The sequence below is a fragment of the Anser brachyrhynchus genome, assembly GCF_964034855.1.
Source record: "Anser brachyrhynchus genome assembly, chromosome: 3".
NCBI classification, from domain to species: Eukaryota; Metazoa; Chordata; class Aves; order Anseriformes; family Anatidae; genus Anser; species Anser brachyrhynchus.
In genome coordinates this window covers 39,198,407-39,218,564 of record NC_137696.1, presented here as the reverse complement: position 1 = coordinate 39,218,564, position 20,158 = coordinate 39,198,407, and the positions used below count along the sequence as shown (strand labels likewise).

Genomic DNA, 20,158 nt, shown 5'->3' with positions numbered 1-20,158 from the left:
CAGAGAGCAACACAACACCTGCCCTTGACAGGAAGGTAATAAGGGACCACTTGGTTGCCAGTATTATTTTCCCTGTGACCATTCTGGCAAAAAGCTTCTAGTAAATAGATGTTTTCACAATTCAAACCTACCTCCTTTGAACTTGCTGCATTGCTGTTTCAAGAACCTTATCCCAGGGGATGCATCACAACAGGACTATCTGAAGCCCTCTGTGAAGCGCTCCTGTCATGCAAGTGTCAACATCTGCTACCTCCCCTCCACAATCAGGAAAATCCACACCACAAAAGATAAAAACATGAGCAGACAGAGAACTTGGGAGGAAGAACCACAAACATCCTGAGGCACTGCAACATTTCTGAACAGAAACATTGCAGTGACCCATTCTATGGAAATGAAAAAATAAAAATAAATTCCTCACTAGGTTGTGGTTTTTTTTTCCTCAAAAAATGACTTACCTAATCACTAACCCCAGCAACCACATAGTCCTTATAGGTGACCTTCCACCATTATCTCATTTAAGTGCTCTTTAACCAGGAATACACACCTCTCTGATCCACTTACTATAGAACAAGTTACACATTTGCAGAAATGGCTTCTAAATTTGTCCTTCTGTATTTGATTTTTTTTCCTTAATAATAAGTAATTTAAGGATAATTGATTAAGATTAAGCATAATTAAGAACAAAGATTACTGTAAAACTCATTTTTGGTCTTCTCATAAAGCTACAACAAGACAATACTACTAACCTGAAACCTTGTTACAGAAAGTTTGACTGAGAGCAGTATTTCTGGTCCAGGTATCAACTCCTGAAAAGTAAGACTGTACAATAGAAACAGACACTTGTAGCTTGTAATTTGTGTGTCTCTGCTACAGTTCAAAAGTCACTTTAAATAAGGGATAACTCAGGAGAGAAGGTTACACGTGTTTAGTTAGATACCTGGTATAGATTTCATTTTAAGTCAGTAGTATGACAATAACCTACAAAATGTTCTTTTACGAGTTTTATTTCACTAGAAAAATACTTTTCTGTCATTGAGCCCTACAAATTACCTGTTATAATTCTATTACTAATAGTATGTGGCATGAAAAATCTTGGGGGCAACCGTGGTTCAGGAGTAGCCTTCACTTAAAATTACTAGGTTTTCACTTGATAATTTCTGGTCTAAATGAAACACGTGCTATACAACTCCTATCAGCAGGTAAGATCTACAGAGTAGCCTGAACTTAACTGCAGCACTAAGTTTGTTTGTGGCAAACAAACCAAAAAGTAGCGCACCAAATGGTTTTTCTAAGTAAATGGTATGAAAACTGTCTGCATCTAGGAACCTCTCTGTTCTTTGCAAAACCTGTAACAGCACCTCTTCAGCAAAAAAAGGAGGTGCAGGGCCCTGGGTAACAGCAGAGGAGCTTTCTGGACCAAAATCTTGAACAAAACAAACAAAAAAAACCTCACAAACATAAAACCCACTGGTTTTGCAAAAGAACTTAAAGATTTGTGTGCTATTAACATGTGTCTATATTTTGTGTTTTCTGTAACTGTAAAATCGTAAAGCACTGCCATCTGAAGTAACTACAGTACTGAATCATCCTTGTTGTACTTCCAATTAAAAACGTGATTATAAAGATGGTTCATGGTCCAAGATGAACTGTGAGGGTTCACAAGTATCATTTGGGAATCACTGACCCACTTTTTTTGAGACATGGGGAAAATACCATGACCTGCAACTGGCCTATGCCAACTTCTACACACAGGTTCTTTCACAGCTTGAATAATCAACGCAGGCTGCACAAATCAGCAAGCCATGCACAGCAGTCATTCCTCATCTCTTTGGGGGTGATCAAACAAATAATAAAAGGTTACAGCTATGTTTTTATTTTCCACTGTTTCTATTTACTAAAGTTTTTTAGAATTGACCATTCAAAAAAGATTTAGTGATCTGACTGGCAACCACAGTATGAAGTGTGATCACATTGTATGTAAGACACAACAACTGAACTCTAGGCCTACATGAACAAGAGTCTGCCGACAAAATCATTCCACAAAGTTCTCCTGCTGCAGATAAAAAATTACATTTTACTTCCCAGACAGCTTATAGCAGTTGCACAGCACAAGTAAAACCCTGCTCTGGAAAAGGGATGTTTTTGCCAGCGTAACTCTCATCTGCACTAGGGCTTTACTGAACAGTTATGTCAGTCAGGGTGTGACCAAAACATATTTTATTTATGCTGTAAACAGAGCTTTCAAGCAACAGGGATAAGCTTCCAAAAGAAACTTTGAGAGGCCTATTGCCCTGCTCTTTGCTAAACTGTAAAAAGAGTGCCAGATTATATAAAGTTCTATGGAAGTGTTATTGTGAGACAATATTCAACAGTGCAGCTGCAAGTGACCCTTTCTGATGCAGAGGAAAGGCAAGAAGTAGTTGTAAAGACTAATTCAGTTCCAGTGAAGTGTTCTCCATTGAAAATCAAAAAGGAATTGGCCCTAAAATTGGAAATATACACACACATCTAAGCTAGCATTACCCTCATTGGATGGATATTAAAGAACAGCAAACAATTAACTAAAGATCTACATCAGAAATCTTCAATACAAACTGAATTGCAACTTGCAAGAGAAATACGAAGTAAAAAGAAGAGGTTCTATAAATATAGCAGAAGGAAAAGAACCACAAAGAAAAGTATTTAACAATTCATAACCAGAAAACAAAACAAAACAAAAAGAGATGAAACCAACATGGTTGAAATCAATTTCCTCCTCCTTGCTTATATCCCTGCCCCCCCAGGGGTTAACTGTAAGTGGAGAGCAGGGAATACGACCAGGAGCAGAACAGGCGTATCATTTAATCCTTACTCATTTATTAAACAGTTTAAGACAACATTAGAAATAATGCATGAGTGAACAATGTAGATAGCAGCTATACCAAACATGCATTAAAACCTTAGCCATGCTGATAGGAAATAACAAAACCCCTACGGAAAGATAAAGTGCAGATTAGGAAGAAATCAACCAAATCTTTCCATAGGCAAGGTCAGAAAGCCAGCTTCAGCAGCAGCAGCTAATACCGAAACAGGTAATCTTACATGAAAAGTGAAAAAATTCTGTCTGACAAATCAATGGAGTTGCCTTACACAGGCTAAGATTATTTAGTAGGTTCTTCAGTTACCTTATATAACTTAACAAACTTTTACATCGGCAGTGAGATGAAAAGGAAGGATTTTGGTCTGAGACAGTGTTGTTTTCCCTCATGCTGAGCTACTCATCTGCAGCCAGCCCAAGTTCTCGCTGTGTATCTGATCTCCAGTTAGAGTCAATAGAGCCCCTGTTCGATTTGCAGAATCCCTGCCTGGACTGCTCTGCCTACTGCTGCTGGAGATGCCCTAGGGTGTCCCAATCATTCCCAGCTGCCGGCCCAGAAGGGTACAGGCCCCAAAAGATCACATGTGATGTATGTCATGTCACACAAATATCCTGGCATTGTCAAATGGCAAGTGGTCTATCAGATAATAATTCTCCATCCCCCAAAAGGGTAGGAGGAGTCCCTTACTCAAATGTAGACATGCATAAGGAATACATTTACATGCCAACCTGGAACTGGGTAGTGTACTTCAACTGTGAACTTGGGTAAAACTGGTACACACTTCTTCCCTAACTGACCACCTGTTAGCAATCCTAATATTTTTGTATAAAGATTTTTCATTATGCTTTTCTCTTATCATTTTTAATTACAGATTTCATATTACTCTCACGTTATTTCTTCATGCCTTAATTGTATTTTGCTTTTCTGTTCACACACTGTCTTGGCTATTTATGATTTTAAGCAAAATTCTATTTGCATACAACTTTGAGAGTCGAGTTTATGCAGGAAAGATTCCATGAACTCTTCTTTCCTGTTCATAGCAATTAACATGTAAAATACTGTTAAAATAAACTGCATAAATTTGCATCTGCCAGACCCAACCAAAGCAGATCTGACATACAGCTGACAACCAAGTTCTTCCGGGTAATGGGGAAAGTCCCAGAAGAAAGAAGAGGGAAGAATAGTTGCTATTTCGAAAGTGAAAGACAGGACAGAGATTACAGACAAACCAGCCTAATCTGAAAACATTCTTGGATGTTTTTTTCCTTAAGTGCAGAGGTACACAAAGCAGTTAACACAAGTTTGTCCTGAAACACACATTATCAAAGAAAACCACCTTGGTTTTTTCCTGAAAAGATAAACCAGCTCAGTATATTAAAGGAATGCAACACAGGGAATATAGACCTCACTACACCCACTGAGTTTGTCCCGTATTACATCTCTCAATCTAATTATGAAAATACTGTTTAGGTTAAATCACCTGCAGACAATTGCAGAACAAGGTTCATGTGAACCTGAGCATTATTGAAGGTGTTCCATAGAGTTTTGTCCTGGGTGAATTATCTTCCAGTTATTTCATTAATGAAATCAATGCTTTATAAAAAATAGGAAAAAAACAACGGAAAGAAATCCTTCAAAATAAGACTGCAAATTGGACACAAGTATCTGCATCCCAAATGGCAAATCATCCTCAATAAACCAGAGAAATAATCTAAAATCAACATGAAATCTATGTAACTTGTGGAAAGTACTACACCAAGGAAGAAAAAAAGAAATTCACAGTTACAAAACAAGCTCACTGCTGGTTAAGCAGCAGCACAGCAGAAGAGGATGTACAGGGACCCCAGCCTAAGAGTTGCCAGACTAGAAGGCAACATCCAACTGTCTTTCTGGATCATATCAAGAGGGAAGTTCACTACATTCAGTGCTTCAGCTGGAGCAGTATGGTGCACTACATTTTAAGAAGTTATGCATCAAATCAGAAAGACTCCAGAAAAGAAAAATAGATAAAATAATGTGGAAAAATATAATTATATCAAGATATTCAAATCTGTTATGTCCATCTGTATCTCTAGAAAGCCACCAGTTCAGTAAGGGATAAAACCCTCACATTTATTTACAACCCACATACAAGAAGTATGGCAACTGCAAACCATACAAAAATCCATTGCCTGTAACAAGAAGCAGTAGCTTACAAAACATGAGATTCTCTACTTAACACTCTCAAATAGGCTTTCTCAACTAACCCCTCTAACACATCTCCTTATGCTCATAACTCTTCCCTTGCTGGACATGCCTGTCAGCGCGGGATCTCACATCTGAAGTCCAGCAGACCGCCTACATCTGCCCAAATAGCATGCAAGCTTTTGTCAGCATAGTTTCTGCCACTAGAATTTACACTAGAAGATTCTGTCAGTTTTACAGGCTAGTGGAGGGGAATGGGTGGTCATGCATGCGTGTGATTTGTGATTGTTTATAGGCCCAGCTTCAGCTGAGAGGGGTATACCAGCATTACCCAAAGAAGTGACTATGACTGCAATCAGGCAAACAGCAGAAATGGCTGCAAATTGCTTTCAGCAGGTGTCCTAGCTGCAGGGGCTTCAAATCACCTTGAACTGAGGAGTGATGTTCAGATGATCCTCTTTTCTGTTAATTTTGCCATCAGAGTAGCAACCTCCAGCTGATTGGCATTAAGAGGCAGCTGGGTAAGGCCAAAAGCAAGGGTTTTTACCTTAAACTGCCACATTACAAACACCTGGGGCCTAGGTTTCACCTCCAGACAGGTGTCGTCGTTACTTCCAAGAGACTGGAAAGAGTAAATGCAAATTTCTGTGATGGTGAAGCTTCACCAAGATTTCCACAGCACACCACTTCCAGCACCCCATTATTACAAAGTGGGTGTTTTGATCGCTAATTGCTATAAACTAAAAGGGAAACAAAAATCATAGAAATATGGCAATGCTCACAGGAACACAGAAGGGAAGAATAACATAGCCATCCTTGAAGATCAGGAGGAGTGACAGACCAAACCTGAGAGCCACCTAATTAAATGAAATCATCTGTATCTAATCACACATCTAAACCTGAGCTAGCCGTGCTCCCTTTATTGACAATGGAGAAGTAGTCAACTGAACCCGAGGAAAAATTAATCTCACCCTAACTCAGATGGGTAAAATGAACTCAGATGGACTGCACTTCAGAAGTGGCTACTTCTTTTTAGACAGCAAAGGAAGCCTGGGATAGGGTTTAGATATCTGAAAGATAAGCAAATTCCCAACCGATATATGCAATGATAAAATTAATTAAGAACATAGAAATCAAAATGGAAAGGAAAAAGCTAAGAGCATTAGAAAAGAAATCAGAAGTTCAATAAAATTGACTAGCAAAAGAGCAATGTAAAGAATTACCGGTTAGAACTCAGCAGAATTACCTTCTACCTGATAATGTTGATTGGATAAAAAATATTCAATTTGCAAAAAGTTTCTTAATTTCTGGCAAGGTCTATGAAATTAATCCAAGTGCAAGGCTTAGAGGAAGATGGCATGATAGAACAAAAACTGACAAATTATTTGAAACTTCCACAATGCTGTCACTTGTTTAATTATTGCAGTTTAGACTATCAAAATGCTGGGAGGGTGCTTACTTTTCATAAATGTAAAGACAAAATATGAGACAATGACGTTATTTTGAGAACTGTTGAGAGAGGAAAATTGATAGAAAACTATGGTTTCTCTGAGTAGTCGTACGTTGACTTAAGCAAAATACTTACATCTCGATTTCATGGTACTTACTAAAGTATGGTTAGTAAGATGTTTCACATGCTATAACAACTGCTTCACAGAATACTTCAATGTAATTTTTTAGCTACAACTGATAGTAATTGACTTCCATAAAACTATTAATGAGTATTTTATCAAATTGGTGTCCAACTCCAGCATGATAAATATAACTTGCTGTGGGCACTATTTATAGCCAAAAGACAGTTGTCTTTTTGCTGGATTTGAAAATTACATTTGAAAACTTGAATTCGAATTTGAAAAATCTGAAAATTTGAAAACTACAACAAAAATTCACTTTCTCAAACTTACCACTGGTGACTCTCAGCACTGCTGGCATCCAGCTGGACAGCCTTTTCAGCTTTATCCTTTCCTGTAAAAGGAATACAATATATTAAAGGATTCATTGTACTCTTCCACATTTTAGGCAACTCTCAAGAACCAAGAAATCAGATATACTCTAGCTGCAAATAAATTGTTTCTTCCTCTTACAAACATATAGATTGACAATCATGGCTTAACATCATTTGCATATGTATATATGTGTGCTCCCCCCATCTTATATATATATATGTGTGTATGTATATATAAATATATAAATATATAAAATTGTTGCTATTTTGCATTTGCTCTTAGTTCATTTCATTAATTCAGATGCAACTAAATCAGGGAAGGATTAGACCAGACTGTTGAAGGTGGCTGTGTTTGTAAGATAGAATTCCCTTAAAAGCAGGTTAGAGAAGCACCTGTCGGAAAAAAAAAAAAAAAAAAAAAAAGAAAAGAGAAAAAAAAGGCAGAGCTGTTTTCTGCCTTGGGTACAGAATGAACTAGTTAAATTTCCTTTCCAGTACAAAGACCTTCATTAGGTTCCACTTTTAACTGAATAAAGATGACAGTAGGTGGCTTGATCAAACCCACACACACAGTAAGAAGTTCAGAGGAGATGCTTGCTGTTTGCAAAATCTCAGCTGCAACCAATTAAACCACACTGACATTTCTGTATTACAAGTTAACTTCATAAAAACAAAGAGCAGCATACACAGTCCTCCAACCTAGTGGAATGAAAAAAAAACATGAAACTACTGACAGCTCCCCTGCAGCCTCAATCCCTCTGCACTACTTCCAAAAACAGAGAAAGAAGGCTGCCGCCACCCAGCACTTCGTGAGAATAAGACAGACAAGGCTGATTACCCAACACCTAAGTCCAAACATCATTCCTTCTCTCCCTGTCTTTTGCTATGCCATTATCTTCCTGCATCAGAGGTGACATGTGGTTACTGGTAAAGGCAAAGGATACAACAACAGAGTTTACTGTTGTAACAGTTTGTGTCATAATCTTCACAGCAATATGCAACTTACATACAAAGAAGCTAAGCTGCTACTAAAGCAAAGAGAGTATCAATTAAGCAGTTAAGATAGCACAAGTCTTCATGAGCATTTAGATGATAAAAGGATAGGGATGGGGAACTTGGACAAGCTAAGATTAGTTATAGAATATGTAATGATAGCCCACAAGCATTACACTGCCTTCAAGGATGACAAAGGGCAGTCAAAATTGCTTTTTTAGTGATGGTGTCACTGTTGACAGAAAAATAAATAAATACATAAATAAATAAGTGAGAAGAGTCACAAAAGATAAAGCAACCTGAATGTTGTGAATATACTTACATAACCTTAATTTGGTGCAGCAAAAAAGGGAGAGGAAATGCATAAACAAAGGAGAGAGAGACATATTCCCAGATACAGGCAAAAAAGGATTACCATAAGAACAATGTGTCAAACAGACTTGAGTAGGGTGACACAGGTAGAAAAGAAGTAGGCTTTACTGCAATCAAGAGAAGGTCGAAAATAAAAAGGGAAATGTAAACGGTAAACTTTTTACTGTAAATGTAAAACACAACTAGACAGAAAAAAGGGGGGGGGGAACGCTTTTAAAAGCAACAACAGCAACAACAAAAAAAAGAGCTATGAAGAAGAAAATCAGAACCCTGTTAAGGCTAAGTTGTCAAACAGGATAGATGGGGAGAGAAGCCTGGAAGCACCATCTTCAATTGTCACACCTGACTTATGTTTCTTGTGGACAGTGTTTCCAGATTCACAGTTTTACCCCTACCACCACCATAAAAGAGGCTGCTGATTTGCAGGAGTGCTCCTTTGCCTCTGAAAAGCAGAAAAACAAACCTTCCTTTTAAGAAGACAGATGTCAGCACATTCTCTTTCCATCTGATTCTCATCAAAATAAAGGATTTTAAGGCACCATCCAGAGCCAACAGCCTTCAGTCGTGACCACCAATACTTCTCCCACACCAATTTCAGATCTCTCCGACGAGGAAAGAATGGACTGAAGCTGCGCAAGGTTGCAGTTTTTTGTGCAAAACATTTTTATTACAGTAAAAATGCTCACATTTACTGGATCGGAAAAAATTACTGAAGCTCAAAGCATGTTTCACCACATTCACATGACATTCTACACAAACATTTTTTATGTATTTACCATCAGAAACATATTTCTTCTTCTCCTCAGTATCAGCAGTCATCTCAAACATATCTCCATACGCACGTGCAACTCTCCAAAGAAAGTCCACACAGTTTTCATACTGAAAGTAGAGGACAGCTGAGTAATTAAACTGATCAGAATGGGATTTACGCAGCTTCCTTTAATAATAATACTTAGAGTAGGTTAGAGGAACATGACATAAATCTTCGGACAGTTCGTATCCTTCTATAGAACTTCTAATTTATGTGAGAAACAAATATCAATTTTCAGTTGCCAAAGGAGAAGGCAGCTTTTGGAAATACCCTAGACGGTCTAAATACATTTTATTTCAAAAAACAGTTTTGAAGTTGTTTTTTAATTAAAAATATAAAGGTAACCCAGTAAAGCACAGCAGATCCCTGAATGATGTGACGGGTACTGTATTCAGGTATGAAATGTGCACAACATTCACTTTCAAGTAGTATCTCATCTATTTGCTTGGGTATTTCAATACGTAAATAAAAATATAATCAGAACTACTTATGTTTGTCAAATCAGAAGAAAATGATACATTGAATAAAGCACTAACCATAAACACTTTGAAATTTTATCAAGAGTTACACAAGTGTGTAGTACAGTCATTGAAGGAAAAATTCACACTAAGATTACCATAAAGGTATAAGCAGACTACAGGCTCATAATGTCATTTCTTCAGGACACTTGGTCTGGTTACTATCTTATTCCACAGGTCTTTCTCACATGAGCAATTCTAAAACCAGCAAAGAAAGTTTCATTTATCTAGAAGAAAAGCCCATGATAGATTTCTTTGTTGCATGTAAGAATACACACATCAAACAAAGCCTCCAAATTACCGAGCCTGGATGGTACATAACATAATACAACTTCCATGCCCACCCAACATGAATATTGGCACCACCTTGAAATATTTATTTTTCACCATATTTTTAAAGTGAGCATGAAATTGCATCTTCCATTCCTGTGTGCATTTTTATGCTTACATTAGGGAAGTTCTCAGAGGTAGAGCTAACCATAAGTTAATAGCAACATAATACTAAGTTTACCCTTTAATACCTTGTCATCTTTCTCAAGTAGCAGCCTGAAGCTCTCCTTTTTATCATCTTCTGAACCCTTGTGCAAACTGTCCACCTGCTGTAGAAGAGTAAGTAACTCTTCTTCTTCTGATTGCACAGTGACATCAGATGATTTCTTACACCCCTTTTCTTCCTCAGAATCTCCTTCAGTATCAGTATGAGCTGTGAGGTAACTAAAAATCACAGACAATAATAACCATCTTTTCTACAAATATTGGCAAATCACTATGAAATTAAAATGCAAAAAAAAAAATCAGTGTAATTTATTCAATTTGTCCAACCTGAAAAGAATTTTTAATACATGGAATCAAGCTTATTGTTATTACAGAACCTTTATCTTCAAAAGGATAACCATAATTCCAAATACAACAAGCAAGTAATTATATTGTCCTGCCTAATACTACATTGAAAAAATTTAGATACATATTAGAAACACATGTGTCCTTGTGTTTCAAATGCAGAACACTTTAAATCATTAGTGTGTATTATGACATGCTTTGCAACCCTGAATAGGCCTCTTGAACTCTTGGCCCCAGTTTCTGTATTTTTTGAAGTGAGAATGAGCTTACTAACCAAACCAGAAGTGCTATAAGAATCACTTACACAACGTTCTGTTAAACACTTTAAAGATCTAAATATAAGTGATAATATCATTGTTATCAATTTGTTTACCTAGCTTTTGTACATTCTGAAGGTCAGAATATCTGAAATTGGGAAAGAGCTTATATTAATTCATTGTGCTCAGCGCAGAAGTACTCAGCACAAGGCAGGCAAGGACAAAGAAATGTTTACAAAAGCCATAAATACCACACAGAGATAAGTAGGTGGCCTTACTGTCCGAAGTGCTGAGCACATATTAGAGCCCTCCAATTTCGCATTAGAGCAGCTGAACAGCATTTACTTTTAAAAAGTAACCATTTGCTTATGTCCTAATATGGGCAGAAAAGCCTAATCTTTTGCATCTAACTTTTGATAATCTTGTTCTAATGAAAAATAATAATTTAGAAGTATTAGCTGCTAAGATCAGAGATTTTTAAACGGTAACTACTAGCAGAAAAAGCTTGCAACACGCTATATACATTAAGCAACTGAATAATCTGACTAGAGCGGGACAGCCAAAATATATAAAAACTGTTTTTTTGCATATATATAACCAGTACAGAATGTTAGCAATATGAATGAAGGTTAATAATTATGGCTTTTTAAATCTTCTATTTAACAAGTTGCTTTAGGAAGTGACCAGACCTAAAACATCAGCAGATCCACTTGCAACTTGTAAATGACCATTTACAACTACTTACGAAGTCACAGAACTGCAAGATATGGCATGATGATTTCTCTGCCAAATTAACAAAGTACTATGGGAAAGAGGAGTCTACTAAAAAATATATTTAAAATGTACATACATGTTCAAACAAATAAACCAAAAAAAAAAAACACAACATAGATTTCGCTTTATAGATTTTTGCTTTATATAACACCAAATCTTGATAATGCTGAAGTTGGTAATAAAACCTATATTACAGCCTCAGAGTCTGTATTCATAAGTCAGTGAACATTTATTTTGCTTTTCTGAAACATCTTTAAAACCAGAGCATATTGTTCTTCCATAGTTATATTGAAGTGGATGCAGAATCCCAAAATATTCAAGGTGAATTTGTAGGAGCACTAAGGAGCTAACCATGGAAGAATGAGGTCCTCAGATCAGACCATACTGCAACAACCCTTCTCATTCCACCTCTCCTAGAGAAACATGACCTCTGGGCCATGGCTGTGCTGAGAAACAGCAGAGGGAACAATTTCAATTCGCTTGTTTATTTGCATGTTTCAATGGTGGCAAACCAATACCTATCAAACAACCTGTGGGGAATGAAAAACACAACAGTAAATATATTTTTTTTTTCAGTGTAAGACAGTGCCAGTAATTTCTAGGAACTACAACAGACTGTACTGCCCTGTGCCTGCTCACGTCAGTCAGACACTGAGCTAAGCTAAGGCAGTGGAGCTTCTATGTTGCACTTCTAAGCAACGTTCATTTCCATTTGCAAATGAAAGAATCAAAATGTTTAAAATCCTCTCTAAGCTTGGTTTGAAGTGAACAGAGTTTTTTCAAGAGAAGGACAGAAATTAATTGTCCAGATACCAAAACGTTCAAGGGAGTGTAAATAACACCAAGTGGTTAAGCTTGGGCATGCTGGTTACCACCTGAGATGCATCAGCATTCCTCTAAGTTTCTCCCTTAATTCCTAAGAAAAATAAAAACAGTGCTTTCAGAGAGCCCTTCCTTCCTCGTCTCTACTCCTACAGTTCCAGAGCTGGCATTGCTGCCTCCTGGCATTTCTTCTAGGGAGACCAGAAAGGTGACAGACCTGGCCTCCGTGACTTACTCGTGATGAGTTCCCACCTCACTAGTCAAGCAACCCAGGCAAACTCCCACATTGCTCAGGAGTCACGGGGGTAAAATAACAGCAAGGTAATTTAATCAAGTATCAAACATTAAATACCACTTCAACCATTTTGGCAAATGAGGCATAACGGACTTTTTTCTGTTTTCTTTCTGATGACATTAATTTTCTTACTAGCTGTCTGTTCATTCCATATCGTGGTTGAAACTTTTTAAGCGTGAAAACATAACATGTTAAGAAGGCAACACAGACTTTAAAAAAATAAATAGCTAGGATTTTTCCTAACAATGGGGTAAGCTGTACTTTGCCAATTTGAACTGAAGCAAGTTTTATTTCAAGACAGGAAGACTTTCCAGCTACTTATAGACAAAATAAGAGCATAACAGACACTATCGATATAAAACTACAATCCAAAGAGCTTGATAACTGATTTCAACAAACCTGCTAGCAGGCTTACGTATCTGCTCATTATAGAATTGTAAGCTACATGTTACAAAGAGCTATAATATATATATATATATATATATCAGTACTAAACTGAAGCAAAGTGAAGCGTTTCAACACAGTCCAAAAATTGCTAGTCTAACGGATGATGGAAGTAATCCAAAATGGAAATCAACAAAAAAAGGATGAAGAGTCATTACGTAGAACATTTGTAAAGCAAGACATAACAACACTGATATCTGCTATTTCACCTGGTGTTTTCCTGCAAGAAGTTTAATCAGATGATAAATAGAAAATGTTTGAATGTGATTGGATCAAGAGCAGCCCTGAAGAGAAGAACCTGGGTGTGATGGTTGGTGAGAAACTCAACATGATCTGGCAAGGTGCGCTTGCAGCCCAGAAAGCCAACCTTACCCTGGGCTGCATCACCAGCAGAGCAGCCAACAGGGCAAGGGAGGGGATTTGTGAGACCCCACCTGGGGTACTGCATGCAGCTCTGGGGCCCCAGCACAAGAAGGACCTATCAGAACAAGTCCAGAGGAGCACCTCTCCTGTGAGGACAGGCTGAGGGAGTTGGGGTTGTTAGCCCTGAGAAGAGAAAGCTCCAGGGAGACCTTACAGCGGCCTTCCAGTGCCTAAAGGGGGCCTACAGGGAATGTTGTGATAGGACAAGGGTGAATGGCTTTAAACTAAAAGAAGGCAGGTTTAAACTGGATATAAGGAAGAAATCCTTCACTCAGAGGGTGGTGAGGCCCTGGCACAGGTTGCCCAGTGAAGCTGTGGATGCCCCATCCCTGGAGGTGCCCAAGGCCAGGCTGGATGGGGCTTTGGGCAGCCTGGTCTGGTGGGAGGTGTCCCTGCCCATGGCAGGGGGGTGGAACCAGGTGGTCTTTAAGGCTCCTTCCAACCCAAACCATTCTGTGATTCCATGGTTGTACGATCTTGAAGGTCTTTTCCAACCTAGATGATTCTATGAAAAGTGAATATTTATATGTGACAAACCAATACCTGAGAAATTCAAAGAACTTGAAAACTGTCTATACTCAGTGTGAACTGTTTTCACCTTTATTACCAATAGATTTTATTTAAAAGAGAAAACAGTGATAAGAACATGAGGAGCAATGATCAACCAACATGACTCTGTTGGATCACAACGGACTGTTCAAAGTCCAAAGAACAAATGGAAACCATGCTAGTGACTCGCCACACTGTGGTTAAGCTGTTCCAAAATCCAGACACGTAGTACTGCATTAAAAACAATAGCAAACAAAAAACCACAACAAACAAACAAAAAACAGCTGAGCTACCTGGTATAAAACACTGCTGGGGTGTAAACTTGCTCTGCTGGTTCAAAAATTGTTGGACTGCCTTTTAACTGGCAGGCACGGGGCCTAACCAGGTATTGGCCGTTCACAACACTCCAACATTGAGACAGACCAAACATCATCTGTTGTTTTCCCGGCGACTTAAAAAATCGTAAGCTGACACAAACACTGTCTCATCCGCTCCAGCTAATTCAGTAGAAACAAGATTATATGTCACAGACTGATCTGGATCAAATTGGCATGGATGACCCAATAAAGCAGACACATCCAACAGTAATGATAAACAGCCTTTGAGGAAAAGTTTGCCAAACCAGAGTCAGGTCAGCCGAAGATTGCACTGAAAACAAATGGGCAGCAAAAATAAATGAAGAAATGGTAAGCAAATAAGTTCTTAGAAGCAGGGAAGGGAAATGTTAAGAAAAAATTATAAATAAAACATCGGAAGGAAAACTATTTACTGCTGTGAACCTTTCTGGTGACTGATGCCAAAAGCATTTTGAAAAGCCTGGGTGAAGACTGAGGCCAAACATGACACTGATATCAACGGTTCATCACTGCTGCACCAGGGAGGAAGCGGCTTTAAAATGACAAGTAGGGCAGAATCAGGTGAAACTCTGCAAGCCAGGTGATCATCCAGACACCATTTATTCTATCTGTAAATGAATGTGTGATTGTTACATATCCTCAAATCTTAAAAAGACTGAGTAAACAATGGAAGTGAATGATGGAAACCAGAACTCTTCAGCATTCAGTCAGTGTCTCATGCATCCAGCATACCTTCCTACAAGATAGCTTTTATTACGTAAAGATATATCTAAATTTATTTTTCAAAGGGGAAGGAGGGATATTTTTCCACTTAGAATTCTCACATAACTTTTGAAAGGCAAAATACAAAGCTTCTCTCTCCAAGGTGTTAAATATCAACAGTGGCATTGGGAATATGACCAACACAGACCAAAGCAGTGAGGGCCATAACAAGGACTGCCAGAATCAAATAGTTTATAAAAAAAAAAAAAAAGGTAGTATTAAAAGCTGGGAGAATTCTGCAAATCTGGAACTGATGTAGTCATTCAGCACAACCACATAAGACTCTTATGATTACTTCATCTTCCAATTCCCAGCATCTATCCGTGTGTCATTTAAAACCAGAATTGCTTAACACAAATACAATCTGGATCATGAAAATATTGCTGGGGCAGCGAAACACCTTGCAGGTACTTTATCTCAGATAGAGTACAAAAACTGAAAAAAATGTTTAAAAGTTTAATCTGTAACAAAGAACAGAATTACTTCTCTCATTCACAAGCCAGTAAACTGATTGCATTACCGTGTTTGGATTCACCACTGAACAGTAAAAGCAGGGCACATGGTGTTTATACTTAGAACACATGAATTTGTGATGCGTGTTAACCAGAAAAAAAATGCGTTGCTATAGCCTCTCACAGAATAAGCACAACTGCCACCGACGTTACATATGACCTCAAAAAAACCTATATAAAACTTAAATGTATGCACACTAGGCACTAGGCTTAATAACCTACGTCCGTTTAGAAGATGAAGAAAAAATACAAAAAGAAAATTACATAAATGAAATAAAACTATCTTAAAAAGAGAAGATATGCAAAACAAACAAATCAAGTACAAGGCGTTATGAAAAAAACGCATGCAAAAAAAACTCTTTTCAAAGGAGATTAAAAAATAGCATTGATAAAGCACATGGCATTAGTCACTTGGGTATCTATAACCTTGAATTATCGTCCTTCCTTCCAACTCTACGCAAATATTCGTCAGAGAAGACCTCTCTTAAGGACACATTCAAAGCTCTTGCGCACTATAATCACTTGTGTCGGATCACCTCATCAGTTTCTTCATCACAGAGAAGAACCTGAACAGACAAGTTTCCTTGATTAGTTCTCAAACAGCAGTGCATCTCTCCTGATGAGAAAAGGTGGCGATCCCAATTGCTAGGTGTGGGATAACAACTATTCTGTGTTTGGGAACCTGATTATTTGTAAACCCATGCTTTAGCCTTACCTACATCTCCAAGTATTTTACGTTCAGTACAAAGGCCTCTGCAAACCTACCCCCAAAAAATGAAATAATTTGAGGAACTATAGAACTGAAACATTTATATACCACATGAAGGGGAAATGTTTCTGATGACCGTTGCCAGTACTGAATATTTAAAGTAAAGAAAAAATGAACAACTAATGTGCAACATAATTGCGAAATCTCAAAATATGGTCTCAAAATAAAAGACTCACAAAGCATGTGAGCTGGGATATAACACAAGAAATTCGGCCCACAGGAACTTAAAATGAATATGAAGAAACTCTTCAAAAGTAGAATTTCATTAATTATTATGTGCAGTATTCTGCTCTCTTCATAATATTATAGTTCATTAAAGCCTCCTTAAAGAAAAGAAAAAAAGTGACTTAAAATGGACAATTTACATACTAGCGTAGGCAGCATTATGTCTGTATACCACATTGAGGAGGTGGTACCAAAAAAAACACGTTTGCTATAAACATGCCCTGATTAAATTGCATGCAAGTATCTAATCTGATTATATCAAAAGAAAGATGTAATTACAAGAAAGTAATGTCATCACCATTTTCACATTACTACTGTAGGGTGTATTAGGCAACATATGAAAATAGAAAAATATAGTCCCTCTCCTGAACTCCTGGTACATCTCATCCTTCAGCATGTTCCTCTACTGAAGCCCTAATAACCACAAGGGGACTAAACGCCATGATCAAAACCAGGAACTTTATACCTTAGTCAGTACCTGAAATCCCTCATGCTTAATTTTAAGCCAGCCGGAAACATACACAATAGCAAATGTATATAAACAAACTGCCATTTGTACATGCTTTGCATTCAGACATAACTTCCATAGCGTGTAATACCTTTTCGCGGAACACTGTAATAACTCATCTTTAAGGCCCAAAGGAAACAATTATCATGAAAAGCACAAGAGCACTCCTACAATTTGAACAAGTTCTGTCAGAGACTTCAGGCAAGACTACTGTCTTACTGAAAGCACTCTTAAAAATCACAGCATTATCATGAACTTTGCCTCTCATTACCTAGCTATGTAGCAATACTGCATCAGATGGTTGCCAAACACGCTGGTAGAAATCTGTAATGTGCTTCGTATTAAACCAACTTCACATGTAGTGCAGACTTACAGATGGTCATCCAGAGTTCTCTCTGATTTAAAAACAACTAATCTGATTTTTTTTCCCTGATTAGAGAGAAATTTAAAATATACTTAAAACTTTTAAAGGGCTACTGTTTATAATACAAAGTTTCACATACATATTGATGCAATTTGCAATGCGTATGTAGCATAAACAAAATATTATCAACTCACCCTCCTTCACTTTCTGCCTCCTCAGAGCTGGTAGTTTCTTTTGCAGGAGTTGTCTCAGCTTTTCTCCGCCTTGCTGCTCTGTGTGATGGGCTAACTCTCTGAGCATCCCCCTTCCCTTGGAGCTCGTCTCGAACAAGCTCTTCAAGCTTTGGAATAGCTTCTTTCAGAAATTTCACCTCTCTCTTCAGTTCATCCACACTTACTAGCAAGTCATTCAGTTTTTCTAGTATCTGCAGTTGCCTCCTGTGTAAAACCATTACTGCCCCTTGCTCGTTATGAGTTTCATGTTGCATGCCTACAGAATTAAGCTTGTTACCTACATCTGCAAAGTCAGGTATACGCACAGCTGCACCAGGTTTTCGGACCTTGCGGTACCAAATCACGACCAAGCTTATTCCAGCAGTCCCTGCCATTATGCCCAGTATTAGTCCTTTATTTTCAAAGCGAGACATTTCTGCGCCCTCCTAAAATTGGGAGACAACAGTAACAGAGTTAAAGACGCTCTACCCGAACGACTGACTTTGCTTTTCAATCGCAAAAGCTGAAGGCTAGGATAACCGGTGCGTGCTGCAGATAGGAAGCCACAGTGCAACTCCAGCAGATTCTGCAACAACAGCCTATGTGCAATGACAGCAAAACCGAGACAGCAGTGGATTGTTTGGCTGGAGGGGGGGCAGCAGGGGAGCACGCTGCCTTATGCGCACAGCACCGCAGCCTTCACTTCTGACCTTCCAGCTGCTTTAGCTGATATTTTTCTTTTTTTAAACGCCCAAACCTGCTGTCCTCGGCTTGCCGCAGCGCCCGGCTGTCAGGCCGCAGCCCAGCAGGGGGGTCCCACCGCTGCCCCGGAGCCCCGCGGCCGCCTCCCCACAGGGCGCCCACCCCGGGCCCGCCGCCGCCGCCCCGCTACCTACCGGGCCCGGCCCGGGGCCCGCCGCCACTCCCGGCCCCGCCGCGGCGCAGGGGGCGGCGAGACCCGGATCCAGGGGGCCGGGCCTGCGAGGCGGCGGCCGGCCGGGCCTCCGGGGCACGGCTGCCGGGGCCCGCCCTGCGGCAGCCCCGGGGCGGGAGGCGGCTCTCCGGCTTGGCCGGGTCCGGCTGTGGGTGCGGGTCCGGCCCGGGGGTCCCGCTGCGAGGGGGCCTCGGCTCCCCGAGAGCCGCACTTGCCGCAGACAGCGCGCGGCTTGGCGGTTCAGGGGCGAGTTTTCCTGTTTATGGCTCTGCCTTCGGGCTGCTGGCTGCTCGTTTCTACTAGCTTGACCTTTGCTGCTACTTGTAGGAGTCAGAGGGTGTGTGTACGTTGCATCGGAGGAGGCCTGGTGCTGCAAAATCACCGAGAAGCCCTGACCGGCTGCCAGGCACGGCACGAAAGCTTAATAGTACCTCAGCCATCTGACAGCCCGAAGCTGACCCTGTTTCTCCAAAGTCTCTTGCAGTCTGCCCAAAGTCAAAGAGGGACTTGAGTCTGACAGGGTGTGGGGTGCGTTGCTCCGACAGCCCCAAACTTGTACCCGTGGCACAAGACCATAATTTCTCCCTTATGGCAGTATTTCCTCCTGTTTCTGGCTTAGGAAAAAGGACCATCAGAGGCAACCTGCTGTGCCCAGTCATCATCCTGAAGGCTCCTGGAGGGTGCCCGTGCACAACATGCCCTGCCAGAATTGCAAAACAAACTCATGTTCTCCTGCGTGAGGGCCCACACAAAAGACATTTAAGGAAATTATTACGACTGCAGGACAAAAGAGATTGCTCTTCAACAGTTGGAGCTTTCCCCAGCCATATCACTCAGAAACAAAGAAATGCAAGTAGTTCTTAATAACAATAAAAAAAAATTAATACCACAATACCTTCATAAAAGTGAAGGTAATACCATAATACCTTCAAAAAAGTTCATAAAACAAACTACTGTTAAAAAAAAAAAAAAAAAAGGTACCTTAAACAGGTACCAAGAACATAAATTGTGTTCCCAAACAGAATTTCAGTCTTAATACAAATAAGCAAATGTAAATCTATCTTTTAGTCTAATAGACTAATATCTCTTTATCTTTAAACAAAGATTTCCTTTATAATAACAGTAACTGCTAACTAATTCTCCATTAAGAACCTGAAGACGAAAGGAGCCTAAATTACAACCTGAGAGGAAGGGTAGTCTATTAAGATAGAAAAATTAATCCTGTTTCAATATTCTACATTTCTCCGAGATTAAAAAAAAAAAAAAAAAGTATGGCCTGTTCTTAAGTTCACAATCTGAAATTTGTAAGCCCTTCAATTTTATAGAAACTTTACCAAAATAATTTCCAAAGAATAATTTTTACTATAGTAGAAATAGTTATTTTAAATTACATAATCCATTAGTGTTTAAAAACGAAACTGGATTACGTGA

General features: G+C 39.1%; 1 protein-coding gene across 7 annotated transcripts in view; it reads right to left on the bottom strand.

The window, feature by feature from the left end:
- RMDN2 (regulator of microtubule dynamics 2) overlaps nucleotides 1-19,656 on the bottom strand; it is a 46,779-nt gene extending 27,123 nt beyond the window's left edge. For 4 of the 7 annotated variants that reach the window (XM_080584760.1, XM_080584763.1, XM_080584762.1 and 1 more), the window contains exons 1-5: nucleotides 18,690-18,812; nucleotides 17,776-18,239; nucleotides 10,203-10,395; nucleotides 9,129-9,231; nucleotides 6,947-7,007 (exon numbers count right to left, since the gene is read on the bottom strand). In XM_080584760.1, coding sequence (XP_080440886.1) covers nucleotides 6,947-7,007; nucleotides 9,129-9,231; nucleotides 10,203-10,395; nucleotides 17,776-18,227 — 809 coding nt within the window. In that variant the 5' untranslated portion in view covers nucleotides 18,228-18,239; nucleotides 18,690-18,812. Of the gene's footprint in view, nucleotides 1-6,946; nucleotides 7,008-9,128; nucleotides 9,232-10,202; nucleotides 10,396-17,775; nucleotides 18,240-18,689; nucleotides 18,896-18,938 lie in introns of those variants that run through there. The other 3 variants (XM_080584759.1, XM_080584761.1, XM_080584765.1) reach the window with 3 other exon arrangements.
- Between the last annotated feature and the right edge of the window lie 502 nt (nucleotides 19,657-20,158).